Source organism: Urocitellus parryii, chromosome X (genome assembly GCF_045843805.1).
Source record: "Urocitellus parryii isolate mUroPar1 chromosome X, mUroPar1.hap1, whole genome shotgun sequence".
Lineage (NCBI taxonomy): Eukaryota > Metazoa > Chordata > Mammalia > Rodentia > Sciuridae > Urocitellus > Urocitellus parryii.
In genome coordinates, this window is record NC_135547.1 from 31868452 (window position 1) to 31896430 (window position 27979).

The 27979-nt window shown below is 36.0% G+C and overlaps 1 protein-coding gene across 1 annotated transcript in view; it reads right to left on the minus strand.

Annotated features, from left to right (window-relative positions):
- Window positions 1–27979, minus strand: part of Dock11 (dedicator of cytokinesis 11) — a 152413-nt gene that overhangs the window by 95353 nt on the left and 29081 nt on the right. The window contains exons 7-16 of the mRNA XM_077793613.1: window positions 24688–24822; window positions 22171–22348; window positions 21481–21560; window positions 19093–19176; window positions 15201–15341; window positions 13696–13908; window positions 8890–9012; window positions 7058–7140; window positions 4161–4283; window positions 3921–3997 (exon numbers count right to left, since the gene is read on the minus strand). Of these exons, the coding sequence (XP_077649739.1) occupies window positions 3921–3997; window positions 4161–4283; window positions 7058–7140; window positions 8890–9012; window positions 13696–13908; window positions 15201–15341; window positions 19093–19176; window positions 21481–21560; window positions 22171–22348; window positions 24688–24822 (1237 nt within the window). The remainder of the gene's footprint in view (window positions 1–3920; window positions 3998–4160; window positions 4284–7057; window positions 7141–8889; window positions 9013–13695; window positions 13909–15200; window positions 15342–19092; window positions 19177–21480; window positions 21561–22170; window positions 22349–24687; window positions 24823–27979) is intronic.

The following is a 27979-nucleotide window of genomic DNA, read 5'->3' on the forward strand; positions in this document are numbered from 1 at the left end:
CAGGCAAATAGTACACAGTTTAACAACATTAACACATTCCTGGATTCACAAAAATACATGTGGATTATGTTCTGAAAAATTAACTTGGCTTAAAAATAGAATTCTTAGTAAGTGACAAAAAGTTAAACAACCACTTAAAAAACCAAAAGAACACAGTGGAGGGGCTGGGATTGTGGCTCAGCAGTAGAGCGATTGCCTAGCACATGCAAGGCCCTGGGTTCAATCCTCAGCACCACATAAAAATAAAGAGATAAATAAAATAAAGATACTGTGTCCAATTACAACTAAAAATAAATATTTTTTTAAAAAGACACAATGGAGTAGTAGCCTGATGCTAATTTTTGTGGAACCCTTCACACCAGACATGAATTGCTGTTTCATTCTCAATGTTGAATGATTTGCCAAATATAACACATCATAATTTTGACAAATTTAAACTCTGCAAAGAAATCCATTACATTTTCCCTCCTGTGGCTGCAATTTAGCTTTCACTGCAAATTTTTATTGGTATCAGGGAAAGAAATAAGGGTAAATTTATACTTCCAATTAGCTCATGGCAAGTCACTTTTAAAAAGTTAACTTGGTGCAGGTGCAAATTTTCACAAAGAAATAATGGAAGCTTTTTGAAACTACAGATCTTACGATGTGTTACCAATAATAAATTCAATACTCTCAAATATGAAAAGTACAAAGCCTCAGCCAGAGAAGTTTAGTAGCATATGTTATTGAAGCAGCCACTGCAATAAAGGTTATCCATATACTTAGGGGCTATAAGATTGCTAGTCCTTCCTGCAGAGTGACACTGAAGGAGAAGGAAGATCCAGTACAAGCTAGACCTGAACACACAGTAATTTTTGTTGAATATTTGTTTCTGATTATTGAAGCAATATTTTTTTAATATTTATTCTTAAGTTTTTTTAGGTGGATACAATATCTTTATTTTACATTTATGTGGTGCTGAGGATCGAACGCAGCACCCAGCACATGCTAGGCGAGCACTCCACCACTGAGCTACAACCCCAGCCCCTGAAGCAATATATATTTACAATAGAACCTGGAGGTATAAAGAAACACAGTAACAATTAGGCATTCCACTACCCAGAGACAACTCCTATTACCATTTTGGTGTATTTTCTTTTAATCTGCTTTCAATGTATATGTTTTTTTTTAATATTTATTTTTTAGTTTGACACAATACCTTTATTTTATTTATTTATTTTCATGTGGTGCTGAGGATCAAACCCAGGGCCTTGCACATGCTAGGCAAGCACTCTACCACTGAGCCACAACTCCAGCCCCTCTATGTATGCTTTATATACTAAAATAAAAATTCTACTTATATATAGAACTTAATCCCATAGGATACAGTGGTGTACACCTGTAAGCCCAGGAACTCAGAAAGCTAAGACAGGAGGATCACTTCAAGTTGGAGGCCAGCCTGGGCAACTTTGTGAGACCCTAACTCAAAATAAAAATAAAATAAAAGATTTGGGGGCATAGTCCTGTGCTAAAGTGCCACTGTGTTCAATCTCTAGTACTGCACGCTCAAAAAAAATTTTTTTTAATTTTTTGGTATTTCATCTGATGTCTTATTCCACAAATTGGAAGCATCATAATTTGTGGCTGCATGAAGTTACATGGTATTTGTATACCACACTTGCCTTAAGCACACTGACAGTGTTGGATGTGCAATGTTTGCAATTTCCTGTTAATATAAATAACACTGCAAATAATCTATATGCATACACTTCTGTCTATATTTAAAAGTATTTCTTTAGGAAAGAATGCATTGCACTTTCAGGAGTTTTAAAATGTAAGTTAGAGATTCCCTCTCCCACTTTTCTTTTCCTTCTTTTCTAGCTTCTGTATAAAGAAAACACACACACACACACACACGTGTGCAAAGTTAAGTTGGATGTCACTCCCCAGCTTACAACCTATTAGTGACTTCTCATTGCACTTAAAATATAACTTTTTGTATTTTAAGGGGTTTTGTATTTTAAGGATTTATTTTTGTATTTGGGGGGTTGTGGCTCAGTGGTAGGGTGCTCGCCTAGCACATGTGAGACACTAGGTTTGATCCTCAACACCACATAAAAATAAATAAATAAAATAAAGGTATTGGGTCTATCTACAACTAAAAAAGTTTTTCTTAAAAAATACAACTTTGAAGATGTTACTGTGGTCTATACAATTCTCTATGTGACTCAAGCCTTCCTACTTCACTTCCTGTCTCCTCATTCCCATAACACACTATACTAGAGCCATACTGGCTTCCTTTCTCCTCATACAAGCTAAACTTGCTCCCACCTCAAGTTCTTTACAATATACACAGTGCCCTCGGTCTGGAACATACGGTCCCAAACATCACATGTGGGATCTTCCTCCCTCTTCTGTTCCTGAGCTTAATGGATGGTTTCCCCAGATGCCCTGTTTAAAGCAGTCTGTCCAGTCCATCCCAGCTGGGTGCAGTAGCACACACAACTATAATCTCAGTGGCTCAGGAGGCTGAGGCAGGAAGATTGCAAGTTCAAAGCCAGCCTCAGCAATTTAGCCAGGCCCTAAGCAACTTAGCAAGACCCTGTCTGGAAATAAAGAATAAAAAGGACTGGGGATGTGGCTAGGTGGTTAACTATCCCCTGGGTCAAATCCCTAGTACCCCCCACAAAAAAGTCTACCCCAAACATAGCCTAAATTATTCACTTATTTATCTGTATGTTTACTATCTGTTGTTCCATCTAGACTTTAAATTCCATAAATTTAAAGCACATAGTAGTACGTCCTCAAATGTTTAATCAACAATGATGCAATAATTAAATTATTATATTTAGTAAGTTAACATTATTATAAGTAAAATAATGTTTTGTTATTAGTGAATAAATGGATATAGAATCTTGAAACTGGAATAATGTCTTAATTACAGACACCTATGTATATTTTTTGCACATGATAGGTAATAGTGCTTGGCCAAAACCTAATGAGAATTAGATAGTTTCATGTTCTTTAATTTTTTGGTGTTGAGGATCAAACCCAGGGCCTCACTATTACTAAGCTACACTCCTAGACAAATAACTTCATTTAAAACATTTTGGAAATTTGATTGATGAGCTAAAGAATCTTAATTTGTATTACTGGCATTATTATTAAGACAAAATATTTTCAAATATTTCCTACCCAATTCATTTTATTTCCTACAAATCATCTTTTGTCTGTCCTAGAATCTTAGATTCTAGTACTAAGACAAGAAATTCTTCTCCCTTTTGATCTCACACTTGCTGACAGAGGTAGAAACTTACCCAATGTAAAATGGATCAGAAACAAATGAGGGCATACTGATAACATCATATATTTTATAGAAAATATATGATAAAGATCAACTCAGTTTCTCATCTGTAACTATTCACCATGCATACTGGGTTGAATAGTCCCACCCCCAAATTCATGTCAACCTGGAACCTCAGATTGTGACTTTAGATGGAAATATATACATATAATTAGTTTAGATGAGGTCATACTAGATGAGGGTGGAATCTAAATATAATGACTAGTGTCTCTATAGGAAAAGGAACCAATGAAAACCAAAGGGAAGAAGGCCATGTGAAGACAAAATAAACAAAAATGTAGCTATGAGCTAAGCAATGCCAAGGACAGCCAAGAGTTTCCAGAAGCTAAAAAGACTCAAGGGATGATTTTTCCCTAGAGCATTCAGAGGTAGCACAGCCCTGCTAACATCTTGATTTCAGCCTTGTGAGAGAATAAATTTCTGTTGTCTTAAATAACACAATTTAAAATACTTTGCTATGGTACCCTTAGGAAACTAATATACCATGCAAACCTCAGGAAAAAAATATTTTTAAAAAACCCTAAGATTCAAACATAACCTTTAATTATGCTTTAATTAATTTGCAATACATTCTTACTTGATAAATCCACAGGAACACATTCCACTGTGATATTTAACTGCCCAGGAATGATCTGCAATTTGGTCTTTTCTGGCCTAGGTATAAAGAAAGAATTTTTTAGCATTTAAATTATGATGATTAAATGTATTGGTTACCCTATATCCAAATTTCATTCTTTAGGAATTCAGTTCTAACAATACATGACTCACATTCATCATTTTAAGAAATTGATAATTCATTTATTGCAGTAACACTTACTTTTTGTATTCTGAAAGCAGCTTGAGAAGGTCTTCATTAGAAAGCTTGCTACTATCCTGTTTATATAAAGGAGAAAATCTCCCTTCCAGATCGAGAGAGCCTTGAATGTCTTTGAAAATGGGTCTAAAACAGCAATAAAAAGGATTTACTAAAAAATCTAAAACTATTAATAAATCCAGATAGCCCAAGTAGGAATATAAAATAGAAAGTTATTGGTTTTCTCACAAAGTTAAACACACATCTTCTCTGCAGCAATTCCACTCCTAAGTATGTTTCCACATGCTACGTGAATGTTTTCAGATTTATTTGGTACAGTCCCAAATGGGCAATAATCCAGATATTTATCAAGAACAGAATGGATAAGCAAATTGCAGTGCATTCATACCATCAGCTACTACTCAAAATGAATTTCCAATACATACAATATGGATAAATCTCAAAAATTCACTGAGTATAAGAAACCAAACACATACTGCATGATTCCATTTATATAAAAGCCTAGAATAGAAGAAAGTCATCTCCCACGATCATCAGATCATTGGTTGCCCAGAACAACCACTGATTAGTTGAGATGATCAGTAGGATGATTGACTGGACAGGGCCATGTGGACACTTTCTTTATCTTGATAGATATGTTCTTTATCTTGGTTGCAGTAGTGGTTACAACCATACACACTGTGAACACTCATCAAGCTCAACATTTAACAGGTGTGCATTTTTTCAAAGGTAAACCATATCACCTTGAAGTTGAGAAAAGTTAAAGTAGAACTTAAATATAAATGTATATAGTTTACAATATACATGTATAGTTCCCCCCCCCCCAGTTCCAGGGATGGAACCCAGGGCCTCACATGTGCTAGGCAAGCACTCTACCACTGAGCTACAACCCCAGTCCCTCTTCTACCATTTTTAAGAAGCAATTTTAGTGCTAAAGTGGGAAGTGATGTACCACCCAACAAACTGAAAAATAAATGTAGCCAAAACCATAATTCCCCCTGGTAGAACCTCTAAATATTTGGTTAAAGGCATTAACTTCTAAGTACACCTCCTTGATTTCTACTACACAGGGATTTATCATACACCTTTTAAATATATCAGCCAAGTCTTTAGAATGAATTCCTGCTACTGCTGACAACCAAAATGATTCAGGAAGAGAAACAGCACGATTCTTCATCAAAATTTGGGATCAAATCTCGTCTCTTTGATGATTTCAAAATGAATTTTTCTACTGGCAAAACAACACAGGCAGCTACTGCTACTGCCCAGAGGGGGGCAGTATTCCATAGTGGTCTGGAGTGGGCACGGAAGTTGGATGCCCTGTGTTCAGATCCCTACTTTGCCACACGCTAGTGAACTTTGGCAAGGATTTCTTAGTTTTTATTTTACTTGTGTGCCTCAGTTTCTTCATCTCCAAGATGGGCACAACTATACCCCCATCTTAAGAAAATCTACATTTGGAACTGGGGTTGTGGCTTAGAATGCAAGTACTTTCCTATGGTGTGCAATGCCCTGGGTCCCATCGCCAGCACAGAAACACACACAAACACACACACACAAACACACACACCCACACAACATTAATCACTTAGATCAAAGAGTGCCTAGAATAGAGCTAACACTTAACTGTTAATAATAGCAGCAGCAATTGACTTTTCAGGCTTGAGCTTTTTAAGTATGCTTATATTTACAAGCCACACTTCACATTCAAAATATCAACATAGGAGCTAGGGTTGTGGCTCAGTGGTAGAGCACTCACCTAGCATGTTCGAGGCACTGGGTTCGATCCTCAGCACCATATAAAAAATAAATAAATAAAATAAAGATGTTGTGTCCAACTACAACTAAAAAAAAAATTTAAATAAATAAAATAAAAGTTTGAAACAAAAAAAGAATACCAACACATACCAACTTCTGCTACTCTGTCATTCACCTATCCTTGGCTATCTTTTCTTCTTCTCCTTATTTATTTATTTATTTATTTATTTATTTATTTATTTATTTATTTTTGGTGCGGGTACCAAACAAAGATCATGGTACCTTTTCATCTACCAGCATATAATGCACTTTGAGACCTTCCCCAAAATGAAATTATTATATCGACAGAAGAAGTAAATAACTTAGAATCTCCTATTCTTATGCTATTGCCCAGCATCCAATGAGCACAATTGATTGAATTATTCAGAACATGGTGCCCTTTCCCCAGAACTTCCAGTGAGTTGCACAGGCTGTAACACAAACAAGCAAATGAACTAGTACTTCAAAGTGGAGAAAAACAAAAAACAAATTTTAAGTCATCACTGCATGTAGATTTGCAAGATTTAGACAAAATAATATAAACTACCATAACATAAGAGATATAGGTAATGCATGCTTCCAACTGCACTACCTCCAAAAGGTTGGCTGCATTTGTCACCAGGGAGCAAAAAAAATTATTAATCACACACTTGCACTTAATGACTACATTCTTTGCCTTCAAATGTTTAGTATGTTTTCCAGAATTATTCTATGATACTTTTCCAAATCATAAAATCTAGCCAACTCTGAAATAATGGCATATTGTACATAATTCATTACAATTTCTAGTTTCTGGAAAAAATTCCATCATTTTAGCAAATATGCTGCTCTTTTAAAATGCAATAAAATCAAGTGATATCAGTTGGGTCAGTAACTGAAGCCAAAGAAAATTTCCCTGAAGCAAGATATATGAAAAAAATGAGAGGGTCTCAGAAGGGGTCTTTGATGTACATCAAATTCCAACAGAAAGAAGTCTTACAACCCAAGTGTCCTAATATAAAACTAGCCTGCCAAAAACAGACTGATGAGTACTAGTAAGGAAACTTGTCCTTGCCCTCAAAGAAGAGTATGAATAGAAGGGTCAGAATTAAATTTATACAAACCTGGCAGCCCAAGCAAAGGGCATTCTGTATTGTCCAAGGCGGCTACACACTTGCTTAGCTGTCCTGTGCACCTTCTGGGCTGTCTAAGGTCAAAAATAAGAAGATAGGCTCGAATTTGTTTTATCTGCCATGGACTCACCCAGAAAAATAGTCTCCCCAATTTACCAATATAAAAATCAAAAATTTAGAAAAGGTCACAAAAAAAGAACACCATATATCAGCAACCCATTTTCCCAGACTGAAGTGATAAAACTTCTAGGTTTTCAAGAGGTGGAAAGTGGAGATAGAGGGTAAAGTACTAGGGAGTGATACTGGACAAATTATATTGTTATATTGTATATTGTGTGCATGTAATAATAAATCCTGTCAGTATGTACAACTACCATGTGCCAATAAAAATGCAGGGGAAAAATAAAACAAAAAAAAAACTAGAATAAAAGGTTTTATGTTTTCTCCTCAATGGTTTTAGTCACTGTATCAGAAAATCAACAAAACAGATATAGGGTACAATTTGCACCAAAGAATCTACTGGCAAACTTGTAAGCAGTTTTAACGTGTATTTCCTTTCACACAGGAGGCAGATACTCATCATGCTTGGGAGTAATTTGTTCTGGATACAGTTGACCTTTCTACTCCCAAGATAAGGCACAAGTGACCAAGAGTCAATGCAATTAGTCTAGCATGGGCAGAAGTCGCTGTTTGGTCAGGCAATGGGAGATGACATAGGAGATAAACTGTCTGTAAAGCCTAAACAGACTGTAAAATGCTAGCAAGATGCTTATCCTAGAATGCTAGTCTTTTATCTATAGTATCAAGACTTTTTTCATGAATTAGTTACATATCTCCTCAGGATCCTCCAAATAGTTATCTGGATATACATGAAATGCCTTACAATAAATTGATGATTGCTCAATATACAGTAGCTGTAGTGCTACTAATGAACTCAACCATAAACCCTTTCCCAGCTAGGCCTCAGTTTTCTCATTTATGAGAGGATGGGATTAGATGAGAGGATGGAATTAGATTGATGACTTCCAAACATTTGGATGTCATGGATAATGATATATCAGGTTGTCACCTTTACTGTGGTCACTTAAAGACATTTAGCAAAACAAACAGTAAAAAAGTCCCTGTCAGGCTGGAATTGTGGCTCAGTGGTAGAGCACTTGCCTAGCATGTGTGAGGCACTAGGTTTGATCTTCAGCACCACATAAAAATGAATAAATAAAATAAAGGTATTGTGTCCATCTACAACTAAAACATATTAAAAAAAACTACCTGTGGCTTCATATGCTAATACATCATGAAAGAAATGCATAATACTGAAAAAATAAGAAGGGCAAAGATTTCAAAATAAAGGACATTCCTTTGTTAAATATGCGGAACCTCACAAAACCTCCATCTGTTCTCATTGCATCACAGACAGGCGTGAATCTGGGTATGAACTGGCATTGGGGCACGACAAGATTAGGTCTTTTTTTCTCTCCCAGCTCTGACCTCCCAGGGCTATCTGTAAATCCGCAAGTAAGGAAAAAGTGGCTATTACCAAAGATACCATGTCACTTAGCAGATGTGGTCTAAGAGCCTGTAGCTCTTCTTTTGATAAGCAAGCAGAAACCAGATTGTCATGTTAACAGAACATATATAATAAAGAGGGTGCATGTTCAACCTTTACCATACATATTCACATAGTATAAAATATTTTCAGAATACATAGCATTCTCGGAGATGATTTTTCTTCTAGAGGGGTCAATGATAAGGTCGTTTAAAATAGCATTAAAAGGTAAATTCTACATTAAGCTACAATGTTCATAAGTGATCTATATAAATACCTTTACTGGATCTGAATTTTTGATGTAGGGTTCTGCACAGTGTGTAATGTTTCCCTGCAGCACCTTTTCGACTCTCGCAACTAGAAAAATTTCAGGATGTGGATTCGTCACTGAGAAAATTCCCTGAAAAAAATTACTGCCGTTAAGACTTTTATGTAACATTATATTTATGGCTGTTTGGTGAATAAGTCCAAGTAGTGTGTTTAGTATAGGATGTTGAAATTCAACATAGGATCATGTCCAGAATTCCAGAAATAGGTAGCACTTCTTTTCGTACAGATTTCAAAGTTCTCAATGTTTTTTTCAAAATAAATTTTATATTTTGTTGCCAACTTCACATGTATTAAGTCCTAAAGTATAGATGTCACTATCACTGCCTAGCTGCTTATACTTGGCTGTGTTTGCAAGATGAATTCTTAGATCTAATAAATATGATGTGCATAAATTGGCTTAACTAGTATTGTGCTCAAATAATGTGTATTTTTCAAGTGGAACTAGACATGCATTTTTAAATGTCACTGCATGTAGCTCCAGAACAATTAGTTCACACTTAATTCATGTGAACTGCAGCTTAGAAGGTAGAAAATACTTTGCTGCTCTGCCTAATATAAAACTAAACCACCCTGCAGAAAACATTCCTTTGTTACAATTGAAAAACTCTGGTGATTTCAATGTAAAAGGAGAAAACAAGATACAAAACTTGTTTTGTCCCTGTACATTTTATTTAAGGTTACTAGTGCAGATGCAACTAAAGTTGCATGTTTTCACTGGATGCATGTGGAACAGCTATGTAATCCCCTGTCTAGTTTGGCTCCTTTCAAATAAAAACCCTCTAAATAGTGTTATTAGTTGGTTATGTAGAACATCACACAAATGAATTTGAGTGGAAAAAATCCATCACTGGGTCTCTACAAAGTTTTATTTTTTCTATTTGGTATATTACCAACTTTGCTAATAAAGAGTTTTCCAGTTTTAAAAGCATTTCAGACACATTATCTCATTTGTTCTAGACAGCCTCTGAGGTAGACATGGCAGAATAGAAAATTGAGAGTAAAAGGATAACAATTCCTCTAAAGAGGAGGAACCAGCCTAGGTAATGGCTGATTCAGCTTAAAATTTTCAAGCAGCAAGAATGGAATAAAATGGTTAAAATTTGCTCAAAAGTCAAATTTCTTGGTTTTAAATTCTGGCTTCAACATTTATAGGCTGAAGTAACAGATCTTTTTTAAGTCTCGGGTTTCTTGTCTGTGAAATGGGAATGATGAAAATAATAGTGATTTCATAAACTTTTCATATGGATTAAATAAAATAATGTACATTAGGTGCCTGGTATTACTAGGGTAGCCCAACAAAGTGTGTCAAGGTCACAGAACTTGGCTTCTGGTACTGCCAGCAACATGCTGCTCGAGCTGTAAGCCGGAGCTGGCAGATTGCCTGAGCTGCCCCTGCAGAAGGTATGCTGAACAGTATACCTTGAAGGTAATTTACTTTCCTTTTAAGAGAGGTCAGTATCACTATGTTGCTCAAGCTGGCCCGAACCCTGGGCTCAAGTGATCCTCCTGCCTTGATCTCCCAAGGAGCTGGGACTACAGGCAGGTGCCACTACACCCAGCTAAGCAAATCTAAAGTTAATTTCCACATAATGGTGCTAGATGTTTTTTGTGCTGTCTCATTCAGTCTTCGTAAAAATCTTTGAATGCAGGCATTACAATATACATGTTTTATGCATGAAAAAATAGAGGATCAGAGAACTTTATGAAGTAGGTGGGTGTGGACTACAACCCATGCTGTACTGCCTCTCACCTGCATGCATTGTACATTGCACATGATGAGGCTGAATTAAAATAGTAACACTCATTATTGCTATAGCTGACATTTACTAAACACCTATTGTTCCCCATTCCTGGTAGTCTAGGCATTTTCCCATACTGATGCCAGAAACAAATATTATCATTTTAAGAGGTTTGATAATTGATAAAAGCATGCCAATTGCTTTTGCTGTTACTGCTACTCCTAGCAGCCGTGTTGTACTGTCAAGCACTAAGCACTTTCTGAGGGCAGCACACCTTATCTGAGCATTGCATCAGCCCTTGGAGGCAGGCATTAGCATTACCTCCATTTTATAGATAAGGATACTGAGCCATAACGATGTACACTTTTCAATGGACCAGGGACTCCAATGTTGTGGGGGCACTCTCTGGGGACAGTTTTTGCCTTTCCTTTTATTAGTTTCTACCTTCCCCTGTCCTCAGAACACAGAATGTAGCCAGAGAAAGCTCAGGAATCCCGCGTGGGTTGAGAGTCTGGCTCCGTAGAACAAAGCCTCTGGCCCAGCCCTATTTTCCCATCAAAGAAACATGGATATGTTCCCCACTTCACTAGCCCCTCCTTCTAGAGAACAGATCAGATCCTCCTACCCCAGCTCCCCCACAGGGCATGTAATGGTATTATGTATTTGAGCATTTAATTACATTTTGTCCAATAAATATTATTGACTGAGTTTTTCCAAACAGATCTAGGTTCTAATCCTAGGTTCACCAGTGCTAGCTATATAATGGTGGGCAGCTTATTTAACCTTACTGAGTTTTGGTCTCCTCATCTGTAAAATAGCAATCATTACACCATTTTATGAGACTGTTTTGATTATATGAGACACTGATGGAAAAGGTTGGCACCACAAAAATATGAGGAAAATGTTGAGGCTGGGTGAAGTGACAATGCCTATACTTCCAATTACTTGGGAGGCTGAGGTAGAAAGACTGCTTAAGCCCAGGAGTTCAAGACGGGGGGGGGGGGGGGGGCAAAAAAAAAGACCAGCCTGGGCAACACAGTGAGTCCCCATCTCAAACAACAACAAAATGTTACTTTTCTTCCTGACCTAGGCTGCAAGTTGGAAAGTTGGATGACATCTGAGCCACAAATTAAACTTCTTATAATAAATATATAGCTGAGTATGTTCAAAAAATACAGTAAATTTGTCATCAGCTTTAAAAGACTTAATGGTATCATGCAGGAAATTTTGAACATATAATTCAATAGCAGATTCCTAAATACTTATAATACTGTAATGGCTCAATTTTTGCATTAGAAATAACTTCCATTGTAGTATAATGCTTATATGGATGGCAACAAATGGTCTGAGGAACAAACTTAGGGGTCATCAGGGAAACAATTTGGAGGAAAGCTACCACAGATCCATAGCCCCATAGCACATGTAAAGAAAACTAGAAACAATTTGGTAACCTATAGCAAAAAGCATAATCTTTAATCCTGAAAATCCCAATGCTTGGAACATTTTCTAAAGAGACAATTCAACAGCTGGATATGGTGACACATCTGTAATCTCAGCATCTTAGGAAACTGAGGCAGGTGGATTGCAAATTCAAAGCCAGCCTCAGCAATTTAGCAACACCTTAAGCAACTCAGCGAGATATTGTACCCATGTATAACTAAAAAAATATTTTTAAAAAACTTGGGAAAAAAGGGGCTGGGATTGTGGCTCAGCAGTAGAGTGCTCGCCTAGCATGGGCAGGGCCTGGGTTTGATCCTCAGCACCACATAAAAATTTAAAAAAAAGTATTGTGCTGTGTCCATCTACACCTAAAAAATAAATTTTAAGAAAATGGGGAAAAAAAGGCTGGGGATGTTGCTCAGTGGTTAAGTGCCCCTAAATCCCTGGTACCAGGGGGGTAGGGATTCAACAAATGAATTAAGATGTATGCACAAAGATGTTCAATGCTGCATTCTAATACCAAAAAATTAGAAATATCCTAACTAGCGAAATCAAAGGAATACCAGGTTAGCCTTTAAAATGAATGTGACTAATCTATAGATATGGATATCGGATAACAAACATGACATTAAGTGAATACAGTAAATGTAAAACAGCCTAAATATGATGCAATTTTTATAAGAGTATATACAATATGTATGTATTTATAAAAATACAACAAAGATGTCTGGAAAGACATTTACTAAAATGTTAATAGTTACTATCGATGGGTGCTAATTTTTACTTTCTTTATATTCCTTGTATTGCCTGAATTTCCATGTAAGAATGTATTTATTTTTATAATCAGAAAAAAAAGAACATTTTATTTTGGGAAAAATCAATCTCCTTAGGATGTGAGCAGCTTTTGTTCATATACCTCTTCCCACTTTACTTCAATGCCATGATCTCATTTCCTTTCAGCTCCAGAAGTCTAGAGGGCAGACTGTCCATTCTGCTCCAACTAAATTCTGTGGCCTCCTGTCTGGTCAGAGGTCAGAATGCCAAAGAACTGCTAGGTTCTTTCTGAAAGGGATTCTTTACTCCAGACAGAACACAAGAGAAGATCATTACAGCTGTGACATTCCAGTTCCCTCCCACTGCTTTTCAAGCAGAGTCCCTGTATAAAGAGATTTTATGCTCTATTAAAGCTACCTACTCATTAATGGATAAAGAAGTAGGAATAGGACAGCTAATTCAGGGTCAATTTCTCAAAAAAAATTGTCTTGTTCAGGAGTGTGTGTGTGTGTGTGTGTGTGTGTGTGTGTGTGTGCGTGCATGTGTATGTCTGTCTATATTTGCATTCTATCTCACAAAATACTTTGAGTCTCATATCATGGTTCCACTGATAATATGACTTTGCCAAACTGTTATTAACAAGTCCACTGTTTTCCATTTTCCCCCAGTCACCAGAAAAATAAGATGTTATAAAAGATACAATGCCATAAAAACAAACATTGGTCTGAAACCACGAAATAATGCAGTAATATTTGTTTCTTGCTCTGAAAGTGCTACCAAGGCTAAAGATCACTCTTTACCTGCTTTATGTAGCGTAACTGAGACTCAGCAATTCCATGAATGAAAGACTCTGGTGAAGAGCCCTTTGAGTTGCCATCACTGGCCAGTTGGGCTGAAGTGCCCCATAGCATTTCACGGACAGATGGAGGGTTGAGATCTATGTGAAAGTCAGCTGAAATCTTACAATTGTTCTTTACATCAAATAAGGCAAGATTGATAAAAAAGGGCTCGACCTGGAAACAGAAACAGTTACATTTTAAAATTAAGACTTTTGGGGGGAATAAAGTTAGGGGAGTAGAGTTGTGGGAGAGACATAAATTACAAGATAACATTTTATTCCTCCAGTTTCTTGGATAACAGTTCCTTTCTGAGATCAACATTTAGCTAAAATTGCCTTATGGCTTACCTTCATAAAAAGCATTCTAAAATAACAGGTTTTGTCAAATTTTAACTTTTGTGGGGTATAAATAATTCCACAAGTTATGAATATGAAAAAAAGATGAGTAAAAATCAAAAGCTACATTCTAAAAAACTTAATCCATGAATAAAATTTAATTTTCTACACATTTAATTAAACTACCTCCAAAATAATGCTGATATTATAGAGTAGAAATAAATCTTCCCTTCTGTTACAACTTACTGGACTATACATTTCATAGGAGCTAGTATCAGTCAACATCAAATTACTCGACTAAAGCTTTGCCCCATCAGCAGTTTTGGAAGACATGATTCCTCTCTACAGATGGCATTTGAAAGCTGGTCACAAAGAGGAATTTCATGCCAGATGGCATAAAAATTAACTCTTTACACACAGAAAAGTGTTCTGGTACATTTCAGCCACTTTGTAAGATAATCAATCATCACTCTTGATATATTTTTAGAACTAGAAACCAAAAATAAAGATGAACATAAAACAGTCTCTTTCAGGATTTTATTTTTAGTTTCAAGTATTTCTGAACAACACAAATGATCTGTAACACCTATTAATTAGAATTTTCTTTGCAGACCAAAATCAATCTTGTTCTATAGACTAGTAAGTAAGCCTGGCAGGCTGCACAGCATCTGTATTCCATGGCTTTGGAGATACTTATTCATTTCTCTAAACCAATTTCACAGAAGAAATTCTATTTCCTAATAGAATTCCCAAATTTGAGGATGGTGCAGGATCTGGGGATTGTCTCTCTAAAAAGTCAAGAGCTTTCTCTATCTGTTCTTCTGAGTAGGTAAGAGTTTCATGAATCCTCTCAAGAATATATCCATACTTTGGGAAAAGAAAGAGATATATAAAATTCTTACATGTCAAATTTCTCATAATGTATAGTAATGAAATTTCCATCCAGTAAATTAGTTCTCAGTTACAAAAAAGGGACATTTCTTTTTTTAATTTTTTAGTTGTAAATGGACATAATATCTTTATTTTATTTGTTTATTTTTATGTGGTGCTGAGGATCAAACCCAGTGTCCCACACATGCTAGGCAAGCACTCTACTACCGAAAGGGAAATAAAAGGAAAAGTCATACATACATTTGTGGGTGGTCCTTTTGCGTTGTCTCCAATTTGACCCAAGATATTGAAAGTTAAATCATGGCAATTTACCAGGAAACGCTTGTTACACTTTTCTTCAAATGGCTTTATGTCAGGTTCAATTCCTGAGAAGTCCAACCTCTACAAAACAGGTAGTATGAATAATTTTTTAAAAGGATGGGTTTCATATAAATATAGACTGATATGGATTCAGATTAAATAGCAAAAGTGGCATAATCCAACAATTATTTATTTGAATCTTTAATTTTTTTTTCATTCAACAAGACTAAGTGAAGGTCTTACACTAAAGTTCAAATACTGATGGAGAAATCCTAGAGGGAGATGATGAGATTCTCATCTAAGGCAATGAACAAGTTTCCTCTCACACTTCTAACATACTCTCCTATCATTTTGCACTCCACACTTTGTTTTAATCACATTGACCTCCTTGGTTATTTTTCCAGAACACCAAGCTCACTCATACCCAGGGCCCTTGCATTGTTTTTCTGTAAGGAACCTTCTCCCCGAAGATAGCTGCATGGCTTATTCCCTCATGTCTTCCAAGTCTCTAATCAATTGACACTTCCAGAGAGCTTCCCTAATGCCCTACAGAAAATTGCACACTCCCTCAAAGTCTATGCTCTCTCTGATTTATCTAATATTATTTTTTATTTATATAGTTGTTAATTCACCTTCTCCATATGTGTTCTAGGATGGTAGAAATTTTCTTTCTTTTATGAGCTCAGCAGGAGGCAAAAATTATAGGAATGGATACGGGAGGCAATAAGAATAATATAATGGTCACTAACCTAGGAGATTAGGTAGAGATAGATGTTATGAACTTTGTTGTGAAATACAAATCAAAGGCAGATTTGAGGGAAGGTGAGTTGATACTGATGAGTTCTATTGGGGATATATTAGGTTTGAGGTGAAATTAGTAGGTGGCTAGAAAACTAAGAAAGGTCTGGGTTGAAAGTCTGGATTTGAGAGTTGGTGGCATGTAGGGTGAGAGGCAGATAAGGCTGGAACCCCAAAGACCACCTATGTTCAAATGATTAACAGTGAGAGAGGCATCTGCTTAGGAAAATGATAAACACTGAGCTCAGCTTCTAACAGAGTTGGGAGATATGCCCTGGCTTGCCAAACTGAAATATTTTTTTTAATTATTGGTATTTCAAAATATACACAAGTTTAAAATAAAAGATATCAGGAGTCAAGGATCTCCTCTCAGTAGGGGATGAATCTGTCCCTCCTTAAGGAAACTCCTAGAAACTTCTCAGCTCAGTCAATTTAAGTTCATCTGTCCATTCTGAATGAACTGATTTATATCTTATTCAAAATGAGAAAAAAGGTACAGATTGTGGGATAATTTACTATACTTTCAGTAAGGCTATAGATATGGTAGGCAGGAAATGACTGCGTGATTTTGAGCAGGGTATGTTGCCAGTACAAAAAACCTCAAGCCAAGAAACATACGAATTTTTCTCAATTACTCAAGTAATCCAAGCCAAAATGGGCATTGTGCCTAAAGAATCTTGGATAATTATAACTATTCTAACCTAACTTGGATCACCATCAAAATCCACCTTAAAAGGCCTAATATATAATGTTTATACCTGAAAGTGTGATTTTTTTTTCCTCCTGGGCCTATTTATCTACAAAAGGAATACAAATGTGTGGGACTAGACAGCTCCCTCTTGAAACTTATCTGTGGAACCAGCGGAGGCAAGTCATTGCCATGGAGATCAATTCTAATTTCCGCCCATTTATCTGCTCTCCTTTCTGTCTTACTCAGACAGTGGAATGTGAGGAGAAACTGGACCAAAGTGTCCCAGCCCCCAAATCCTTTCCTTTCTGAGGCCTGTGACTGCAAATGTTGAGACATATGGCCTTCCCTGATAGTTCAAAGTTTGAGCCACCACCTTCAATCAGCCAGCATTTCTTGATTCTCTAAGATTACTAGTTAAAAAAAAATGTGTCTCTCCATGCTGAATTATGGCTAAGAGAGAAGGCTGAAATTATGGGATGGCACTTCACTTAGAAAAGGTACTTGACACATACAACCACATGGGTTACTCTGTGGCAAGACTGCCTTCTACAATCAACATTAAATTCAATTTTTTTTTTTTTTGCTTGAAGCGCCATCATAATTGTGAATTTTTCTCTCACTATGGCTCACTGATAAACAACCGAAACATAAAATCAGTTTGGTTTCAAGACCACAAAAACACTACACCACAAATTTTCAAAGATACAAGATTTAGTTTCAGCCACAGTCAATTGCCTCCTTTGTATACAAAGACAGAGCCTGACATGTCCAATTAGAGCCCAATCACTGAGGAAAAATCAAAGGCTCAGATATTCTTAGGACAAGTACATTTCTGAATGAATATCTTAGAAATGATATTCCTAAGCCCTGGTATACTCTTACTTTCAAAAAATTAGGTAATTAACACTAAAGCAATATAATAGGTGGAAAAGGGAAAATAAAATATTTTTTTAAAAAAATCAATTTACTTCAAGTTAACTTTTTCATGTAGTGTTTTTATTAAAGAAAACTGTTTGCTTTATTTATAAACTAAACATTTTTCCATTTCAAACCAAATAAAAAGACTTTAATTAGAAAACTATATGAAGCAACAATAATATCATTTTTTCCCAAACTGTTTTATATTTTCATGTTATATTTTCACTGAGAAAAACATTAATGCCTATATACTACTTTTCTATTTCAAACAAAATCAAACTAATTAAAAATATCCTATAGAAAACTACAAAAGAGGGCCTGGGGCTGTAGCTCATTGGTAGAGCGCCTGCTTCACATCTGAGACACACTGGGTTCGATCCTCAGCATCACATAAAAATAAATAAAAATATTGTGTCAAACTACAACTAAGAAATATTTAAAAAAAAGAAAAGAGGGGCTGGAGCTATAGCTCAGTGGTAAAGCATCTGCCTCGCATGTGTGAGACGCTGGGTTCGATCCTCAGCACTGCATAAAAATAAAGATATCGTGTGTTCATCTACAATTAAAAAAATATTTTAAAAAAAAGAAAAGTACAAAAGAAAACCAAGAACATTCACCCCAAATAATTTCATATTCTCATGAAATATGTTTTACTACAAACACGATTCATAACACTTATATAATGTAGACTTTGTCCATTTAAACAAATCAAAGATTTAATTAGAAAATATCATGTAATTAAATATTTATATCTGATGAATATAAATATTTTAATATATTTTTAGTTGTAGGTGGACACGATGCCTTTATTTTATTTATTTTATTTTTATGTAGTGCTGAGGATCAACCCAGTGTTTCGCATGTGCTAGGCAAGTGCTCTACCACTGAGCTACAATCTCAGGCCGAATATAAATATCTTACTCCAAAAATTTCCTAATTCTAATAAATGAGGTTAAAATACACATAATCTGCACTGTCATGCTTCACCAACTACTTAAAATTCGATTAAGCCAGACATGAAAATACCCCAATTTAATGTGTCCACATCAAATGTGAAAATCAATTGTCATTTAATTCGGTATTCTCTATACTGTAGGTATTCACTGTCACAAGATCACAATTCTACTTAATGAGTTAAAAGAGCTCTGAAATAATCTTTTAAGGGTTATTAATTTATCCATGTTAAGGAATAAGGTAATGTGAAAAGAATTTGGAAATTGAGAAATATATATATATACATTTGCAATATGTGACAGTCCTCTTGAGCTAGGAGTCAGTTTTAAGCTACAAGTTCAAAGGGAACAAGACAAATATAAAACAATCTATAGTCACCACTGGCGAAAAAAAAAAGGCAATGATTTAACCACTTTACACATGTTATTTATAAGCAACAATTCTGGGACTCAAGAAATGTATCAATAATACCTGAACCTCCGAATCAAAAGAAAAGAGATTCTGTCTTCCATCTCCTCTACTGAGTTTGTTTAGCTGTTCTGTTTCTCTTCCATACTAAAATTTAAAAATATTCATGTAATATTAGTTCATGTCCTTCAAAATAGTACTGATACAGATCAAAAATATTCCATTCTTACTTTCCATTTAATTAATATGAATAAAGTATGATTGCTTAACTAGGAAGAGATGTATCACCATCACTATGACCCACACTTAGCTACAGATCTGCTTCTTTTACTTTCTATGAGCTTCTCCATAATACCAATAATATGGTTCATCCCATAATTCACATAAAAAGAAAACCAAGAGACTTTGAATGCATAAGAGAAACAAATGAGAAATCACAATATTTTACATATCCACAATGTTAACTATGAAATATTATATACAATTCTGATTGCATCACGTTAGCAAACATAATGGACTGTACAGTCTGGGATGACAAAACTTGAGAGAGGACACAATTATAATCTACAGAACCACAGAAAGCTAAGGTCAAGGGATCCTGAGTATACTCCTAGACTTTTGAGAAACAGTTTTGAAGTTTAAGAGTAGATTTAAATCGCCAAAAAAGAAACTTCTAAAATTGTTTGAATCAGCAATTGAGGAAGAGGAATGAGTACAAAATACACATAAGGATGTGAGGGGAAATGGGGGGGAAACAAGGGAGAGAATTGAACAACAGCAGATGAGGTAGAGAGGGAAGATGGGCGGGGGAGGGGTGATAGTAGGGGATAGGAAAGGTAGCAGAATACAACAGTCACTAATATGCCATTAGGTAAAAATGTGAGTGTGTAACCGATATGATTCTGCAATTTGTATTTGGGGTAAAAATGGGAGTTCATAACCCACTTGAATCAAATGTATGAAAGATGATATGTCATGAGCTTTGTAATGTTTTGAACAACCAAAAAAAATGTAGAAACTGGCCCCAAAAGAAGAACAAAATAGAGCTCTCAAATGAAAAAAAAATGCACATAGGGTTGACAAGCATTTAAATGTATAAATGAGTCCTAGCTTTCTTACTTTTTTCTTTTTTCATTATTTATTATTATTATTGTTGTTGTTATTACTATTAATAATATTAATGATACTAGGTGGTGAACATAGGGGTGCTTTACCCTGAGCTACAGCCTCAGCCCTTTGTTTTTTCTTTTCTTGTGTGTGTGTTTTCTTGTTTTGTTTTTTATTTTTATTTTGAGAAAGGTTCTCTGAATTGCCTAGGCTGGTCTTGATCAAGTGATCCTCCAATTACAGGTGTGTGCCACCAAGCACAACCTAACTTTCTGTTGTATTATATAGAAAGTCCACAGAGAAAAGTGTGTATATGTGTGTGTGTGTGTGTGTGTGTATATATGAAATGTGTGAGAGTGTGTGTTTGTATGTATGATAATCAACTCTATAATTTAAAACTAGTCCATTTCAAATTCCCAAAGGGAGAAGAAAATTAAAAATTAATAACATGATGTGTTAAGCTAGGCACAGTGGCACACATGCCTATAATCCCAGCAACTCAGGAGGTTGAGGTAGGAGGATCACAAGTTCCAGGCCAGACTCAGCATTTAGCAAGGTCCTAAGCAACTTAGTGAGACCCTGTCTCAAAACAAAAAAATAAAAAGGGGCTAGGGATGAGGTTCAGTGGTTAAGCACCCCTGGGTTCAATCCCAGATTACCCCCCAAAAAAAGATGTTAACAAAGTCTTTATCTGATGAAATTATTCATAGACATACATATTTACCTATAAAGAATATATAATTTTCACATGTAATGAATACACATAATTTATCAGATTAAATATCATGTGTATGATGTACATCATTAACCCCTTGAAAGAAGAATATTTTAGGAATGACATATAGTAATGGAATTGAATGTATCACACACAGTGCCACACAGTATATAAAATGATTGAAGGGGGTTGGAGTTGTGACTCAGTGGTAGAGTGCTCACTTAGCATGTGCAAGGCACTGGGTTCGATCCTCAGCACCACATAAAAATAAATAAGTAAAATAAAGGTATTGGGTCCAACTACAACTAAAAAATAAAAATATTTAAAAATAAGATTTTTTAAAAGAAACTTGGAAAATGTTCTTTAAAAATGAGTAGAGTCACAAAAAGCTGGAACTCCTTCCTGATGTCTAGAAAAAAAAAAAAAAAAAGATTTTCCCAACTGTCCACTTGACACTTATAAGGCCATCTTTAGCAATATAACTTTCTTTGACAATTGCTACCTATTTCACCAATTTGCTGTGGTTTTTAACTTGGAAATGACATTGCCAAATGGAATCCAGTTTAAAACTTTAATAGCAAATCCTGTATTGTCTCAGTTGAAGGCAAGTTGCCATAAGGAAGATATACCTTCATCAGTTCCGGATGCATGCTTCTTTCCAAACTGGCCATGATGTTCTCAGCTTTTCCTTGGCTGCTAGTTTCATCATCTGCAAATTCATTAAAAGCAGATGTTCTAAACCATACAGACCATTACTAATCACCTAAGAGAAATATCCTATCTCTCCTACCCCATCCTCTCCTACTAAATTTATTGCGAAGAATTTTGATTATGAAAGCATAGGGAAAACTTTAATGGACTTTTGAAAATCTGCCATGAATTTTTAATCCTTTTTAGTCTGGTTATATTTCATGTGTCAGAGTCCATGCAACAACAACTCTTTAAAAAGTCTATCAACTTCTATAGTCACTTTTTTTTTTTTAGTACCTTGGATTGAACTCAGGGGAACTGGATGGACCACTGAGCTACATCTCCAGCCCTATTTTGTATTTTATCTTGAGACAGGGTCTCACTGAGTTGCTTAGTTCCTCGCTTTTGCTGAGGCTGGCTTTGAACTCACAATCTTCCTGTCTGCTCACAATCTTCCTGAGCTGCTGGGATTACAGGCATGCATCATGGCACCCAGCTATAGTCACTTTTAATGAAGAAGCAGGTCAACCTTCAAGATTAAGAGTTCCATATTTACCCTACACAAAGGATATTCCCATGATTAAAGATAAGGGCTTTACCTCAGTAGCGAATCATTTAAAAATTCTGACCTTGTGCTGTTTCTACTGTCTCCTTTTTTTCTTGCACTAAACTGTCAGTATTGATCTGAATAATCTTTTTCAAAGTTATCAACCATTCCTCCATTTCCTGCTCAGTTTCAGCAGCCAGATAATGGCTGTACTTATCTAACATCTTGAGTTCAAAAGCATGACGGCGCATTTTGGGACACTAGAGGGGAGAAAAAGAAGATATGCATTCCGTTAGCTTAGCTGTCCTTTTAATATTAGATTTCATTTTTATTTCTTTTTATACAAATGCATCAATAATTTCATGAAATAATTGCTTCTTTCAACAAGGAATAGATACTCCCAGACAATGAATGACTGTATCATACATTATCTGTTTTGTTCCCCCAGGGACTAAACACAGTGGTATATGCACAAATTATTTAATTTATGCCAACTTGAATAAATATTATCACTTAAAGCCTTTTGGCATCCTTCACATTTAGAAAGTTAAACTACGACCACAAAAACAAGCAAACATTTTACTAGTTCTACCCTGCTTAAAGTTTTCCTTGCATATTTATAATTTTCAAAATTAGCTCTTAAAAGTTAAACCTTAAATGTGACCTGAAATAAACACAATACTTATTTTAGATCACACCATAAAGTGTGTGATCTAAAATGAGACACTTAATACAGACACTTAATACATAAACACAGACAATTCATTTGAGCACGCATGATGTCAAATGTATCATAACAGCACAAAAGAAGAGCACGGTTGGCTCAAATCAAATTATGACTCCAGTAAAATACATGGAAGTGGCCTATGCTGAATACTAGTATACAAGGAAAATACAAAGCCACCTCCTTTACTCAATATTCAACATGCTCTTTTACTTTACCACCTTTCCTGTTATGACAAAAGAAATGACATACTCTCTCCACCCAAATGCCTCAGTACTCAAGAAAGGTTTATTAATAAATAATTTTGTACAGCATGGTCATTATTCAAGAAGAAACCAATAAAGTTCCTTCTTCTCATCTTCAAAGCATAGAAAAACAAGTCATAAAGACTTACATATTTCAAACTCTTTTGAAGAAAGAATCACAAATAGTTGTTTGTAGAAGGACTACAAAAAAGGTTAATTCAGACTAGGATCAAATGAGGAAATCCAGAAATTGTGCATTCTTTTTTCAGTTAAATAATAAAGCTTTAATTATATGTTTAAAAAGCACCTTTGGGTTGAGAATGTATAGCTAGTGGTAGAGCACTGGCTTAGTGTGGTCAAAGGCAGCCCTGGGTTCCATCCCCAGTGCCACGCACAAAAAAACAAAAACAAATAAACACCTTCTATTTAACAAAGATGTTTATACTTTTTAAAAGTGCTTTGAATTTTTATTTTATTTTTATAGTTGCTGATGGACCTTTATTTTGTTTGTTTATATGTGGTGCTGAGAATCAAACCCAATACCTCACACACGCCAGGCAAGCGCTCTACCACTGAGCCCAAGCCTCATCCCCCATTTTAGTTTTAAAAGTTAAGGTTCTGGTAAACCAAGGACACTACTCTGACATCTCTTGCCTCCTAATCAGCTCAGCGCTCCTTATAGTCCACTGTGCCACCCTGGCTCTGTTATAATGGCTCCTCTCAGTCAGCTGAACTTCCTATTTGAATAATCTCTCTGCCCTCTTTTCCCACCCTGTCTTTGTCTATGCCTCCTTAGTAATTCAAATCAACGAACATTTGTTAAGTCCTTCTGGTGTGCATGGCCCTATTAATTATTATAGGAGATAGAGAAGCAAATAAGACATGGTCCTTGTAATACAAAAAGGAACGTTCAGAATGAATCTCAAATTAAGAGTGGGATTCATTTAAACAATAGAGGAAAAACCAAAGTGGTAGCATGAGGGAGGAGGAGCTTAGTTTTGTTTGGTGGGCATAAGAGTGAGGAAGAAAATATAAAACATTTCACAGCAGAAGTGGCATTTAAGCTAAGCTTCAAAAGATAAAAAAAGTTGAAACTAGAACAGAAGGGGACTGTATATAGCAAGAAGAAAAAAAAATGTAAGGAAAACCACATATACATACCACTCCATGGAGTGCACAGCCTGGTGTGACCAGAACCCAGAGTATCTAAGAGGGTGCAGGGAAGATGAGGCTAGGAAAGAGGGTAGGGACAAGTCACTGTGGACCTTGAATGTCATGGGAAGAGCTTCAGATCTCCCTTTGTAAGGCAGTAAATCAAGAGCTAAAAGTTTTTGAGAAGATAAGTCAAGGGCCATATCTATGTCTCAGAAGATGGGGCCAGAGCAGGACAACAAAACAGGAGGCAAGAAAACAGAACTCTATGCCAGAGGATACAAGGGAGAACCAGACAAAGGGCAGTGCAAACTGAAAAAACAAAAGGACTTCATCAACTTTGAAATGAGCAAGACTAGGGCACTGAAGAGGATTCTCAGGTTTCTAGCATGGAGGTACCATTAACCAAGAGGGGAAAATGCAGAGGTTTTTAATAGATAACATACTTTAAAAAAGAAAATTACCTTGTTAGCCTTACCTGAACAACATCAATGCAGGCATCTAAGTAGATACAACCTTTAGATTCTTTTGAATTTTTCTCATCTTTATAGGAATTGAGAATATATGAACCATCAGGAAGTTGAGTCAAGTAAAAATACCTTCTCTTGAATACCTATATGGAAAAAAAAAACAGGAATGAGGGGCTAAGGTTGTGGCTCAGTGGTAGAGTGCTTGCCTCACACTGTGAAGCACTGAGTTTGATCTCTAGCACCACATAAAAATAAATAAATAAACAAAATAAAAGTATTTTGTCCATTTACAACTAAAAAAATATTAAAAAGAAAACCAGCAATGATACCCTCGTCCTCATACACATTGCATTTCGCCAGGTTCTTTGAACTAAAACCCTTAAAGGGCTTCCTAGGCATTGTATCTGGACAATCAAACAACCATGAGAGCTTGTTAAGAATTACATTTTTTTTAAACTGGGTATTGAACCCAGAGGTACTTTACCACTGAGCTATATCTCCAGCCCTTTTGTTATTATTATTAATTTTGAGGCAGGGTCTCTCTAGGTTTCCAAGGTTGGCCTCAAATTTGTGATCCTCCTGCCTCAGCCTTCCAAGTCTCTGGGATTACAGGCATGTGTCACCATACTAAAACTTCATTATTTTCTTTCTTTAAGATGGAGAGTGTGGATTCAAGTCATTTGCTCTCAGATAACCAAATATCTAGAGAAGAATTATCAATATTTAATACTTAGCTAGGCTTGATGGCACATACCCGTAATCCCAATGGACTGGGAGGTGGAGGCAGGAGGATTGCAATTTCAAAATGAGCCTCAACAAAAGGGAGGGATTAAACAACTCCAATGAGACCCTATCTCTAAGTAAAATACAAAATAGTGCTGGGGATGTTGCTCAGTGGTGGAGTGCCCCTGAGTTCAATCCTCAGTACCATCCCCACCAAGAAAAAAATCTATAAAGCATCTGAATCACTGACCCTTTCACTATGGTATATTTTCCCCATTTAATTGCAAACCATGATTGGATCCTTTTAATTTGTTTTATTCACCACAAATCTAAGTTTATACACATACACACTTCATATTTACATTTTATTTGTATATTTTACTGCACTCATCTATGTTGTTCCAAAGCCCCCACTGCTCAAAGTCTAGCTTCTAGTGCACAGAGACATCTATTGCCTACCACTTGCTGTTGAATGCCCTGAAGGCTGAGATTTGAATCAGCAGGCCCAATGGGACCTTGCAATTTGTTTGGAATTAGGAATTCTGAACAGTTAAAGAGTAATCTGCTACTACAACTCACAGAAAAGCCCATAGGAATGTGGAAAGGGAGGAAGACTGATTCCTTCCTTCTATCTGTCTACTCTCCCCTAAAAACAGAGTCCTGGAAGCTGATTAATGGGGTGAGAAAAGGAATTAGGAGCTTTCTGGTGAATCTAGAAGTAACAAACTACAGACTGTGGTAAGCATTTATCATAGTGAAAGGTAGAACTGATTCCAGTTTCAATTCCCCAGGATGATGGACCTAAAATCACTTCAGGATGGGAGTAGAAACAAAGACTGAAAAATTGACTCCTGGTGAATATGGGGAATACGCTTTCCTGTACATCTTGTCTTACTCACAAAACTTGGCTGGAAGATTTAAGCTTGTCATTTTTCAATCAGTCATTTGATTTTCCAGTATGATCCCTGACTATTTTAAGGACTTTAATAATGAAAAGACTATTATTTGGCAAGATCATTCCTGCAAACTACTTAACTTCTGGCAAAGTATTTGAAGCATCAATAACTTGTTTCTCTATAATATGAGCAAGCAAAATATATATTAAGGGACATTTCCTTTTAGAGAAACCAGTTTAAAGAGAAACCAGTTTAAAAAGAAAATGTTTGTGCCTACTTTGACTAGTTTAAATATCAGCAATTTTTTAAAATAAATGGCAAAAACACATCAGTGTATGAGGAACACCAACAGGTTACAGACAGATAAATGCTATAGCTTCTATTTGTGGGATTAGCCATGTGGCCTAAATGGTTACCAATAGAAAGGAGATTGAGCAAAAAATATGAACTTGCATTTCAGTGCTAATTAAGTAAATATTACTGTATTAAGATACAAAGGAGGGGCTGGGGACGTGGCTCAAGCGGTAGCGCGCTCGCCTGGCATGCGTGCGGCCCGGGTTTGATCCTCAGCACCACATAAAACAAAGATGTTGTGTCTGCCGATAACTAAAAATAAATATTAAAAAAACAATTTTTTTAAAAGATACAAAGGAGGGGCTGGGGATATAGTTCAGTTAGTAGAGTGCTTGCCTCACATGAATATGGCCCTGGATTCAATCCCCAGCACCACACACAAAAAAAGGATCTGGGCAGAGTGGCACACACCTGTAATCCCCGCAGCTCAGGAGGCTGAGGCAGGAGGATCATGAGTTCAAAGCCAGCCTCAGCAAAAGTGAAGCACTAAGCAACTCAGTGAGACCCTGTCTCTAAATAAAATACAAAATAGGGCTGGGGATGTGGCTCAGTGGCTGAGTGCCCCTAAATTGAATCCCCAGGACCTTCCCCTTCCCCAAAAAAAGATCCAAAGGGCTAGGGATATAGCTCAGTTGGTACAGTGCTTGCTTCACATGCACAAGGCCCTGGGTTCAAATCCCAGCACCACCACGAAAAAAAGAAAAGAAAAAAAGAAATGCCTCTTTAAGGGGGATGGGGTTGTGGCTCAGAGTTGGAATGCTCGCCTACCATGCATGAGGCACCAGGTTCGATCCTCAGCACCACATAAATGTAAAATAAAGATATTGTGTCCACCTATAACTAAAAAAATAAATATTAAAAAAAAAGATCCAGAGGATCAAACGTATGTTTGGAGTATACTTCTATCTTTCATGACAACTTGAGTATGCTTTATAAAAAATATTTTGGACCAAGGTGTTTCATATCCTGGAGTACTTTTATAAATGACTTTAACACTTGAATATCCCTAATCCAAAAATCAAAAAACCCATTGGGTTCAGGATTAGGAGTGCTCAATATGTGTCTCATATAGATGTGAGAATACATACATATGTTCTCATATTTAATTAATCTTTATTTTAGTTTATTATAAGAAATCTACATTCATACATAAGGAAAATGTTAGTCATAATGGTGATTATATACGTTTTCTTATTTTCTGGTTTATATGTTATTACAATGATAGAAGCAGAAGACCCAAAATTACATATTGAGGTCATTTTCTTTCATGCCAAGCTCATTTCACCTGAATAAATTCATTGAGCATTTATTCTGTGCAAAACATTGT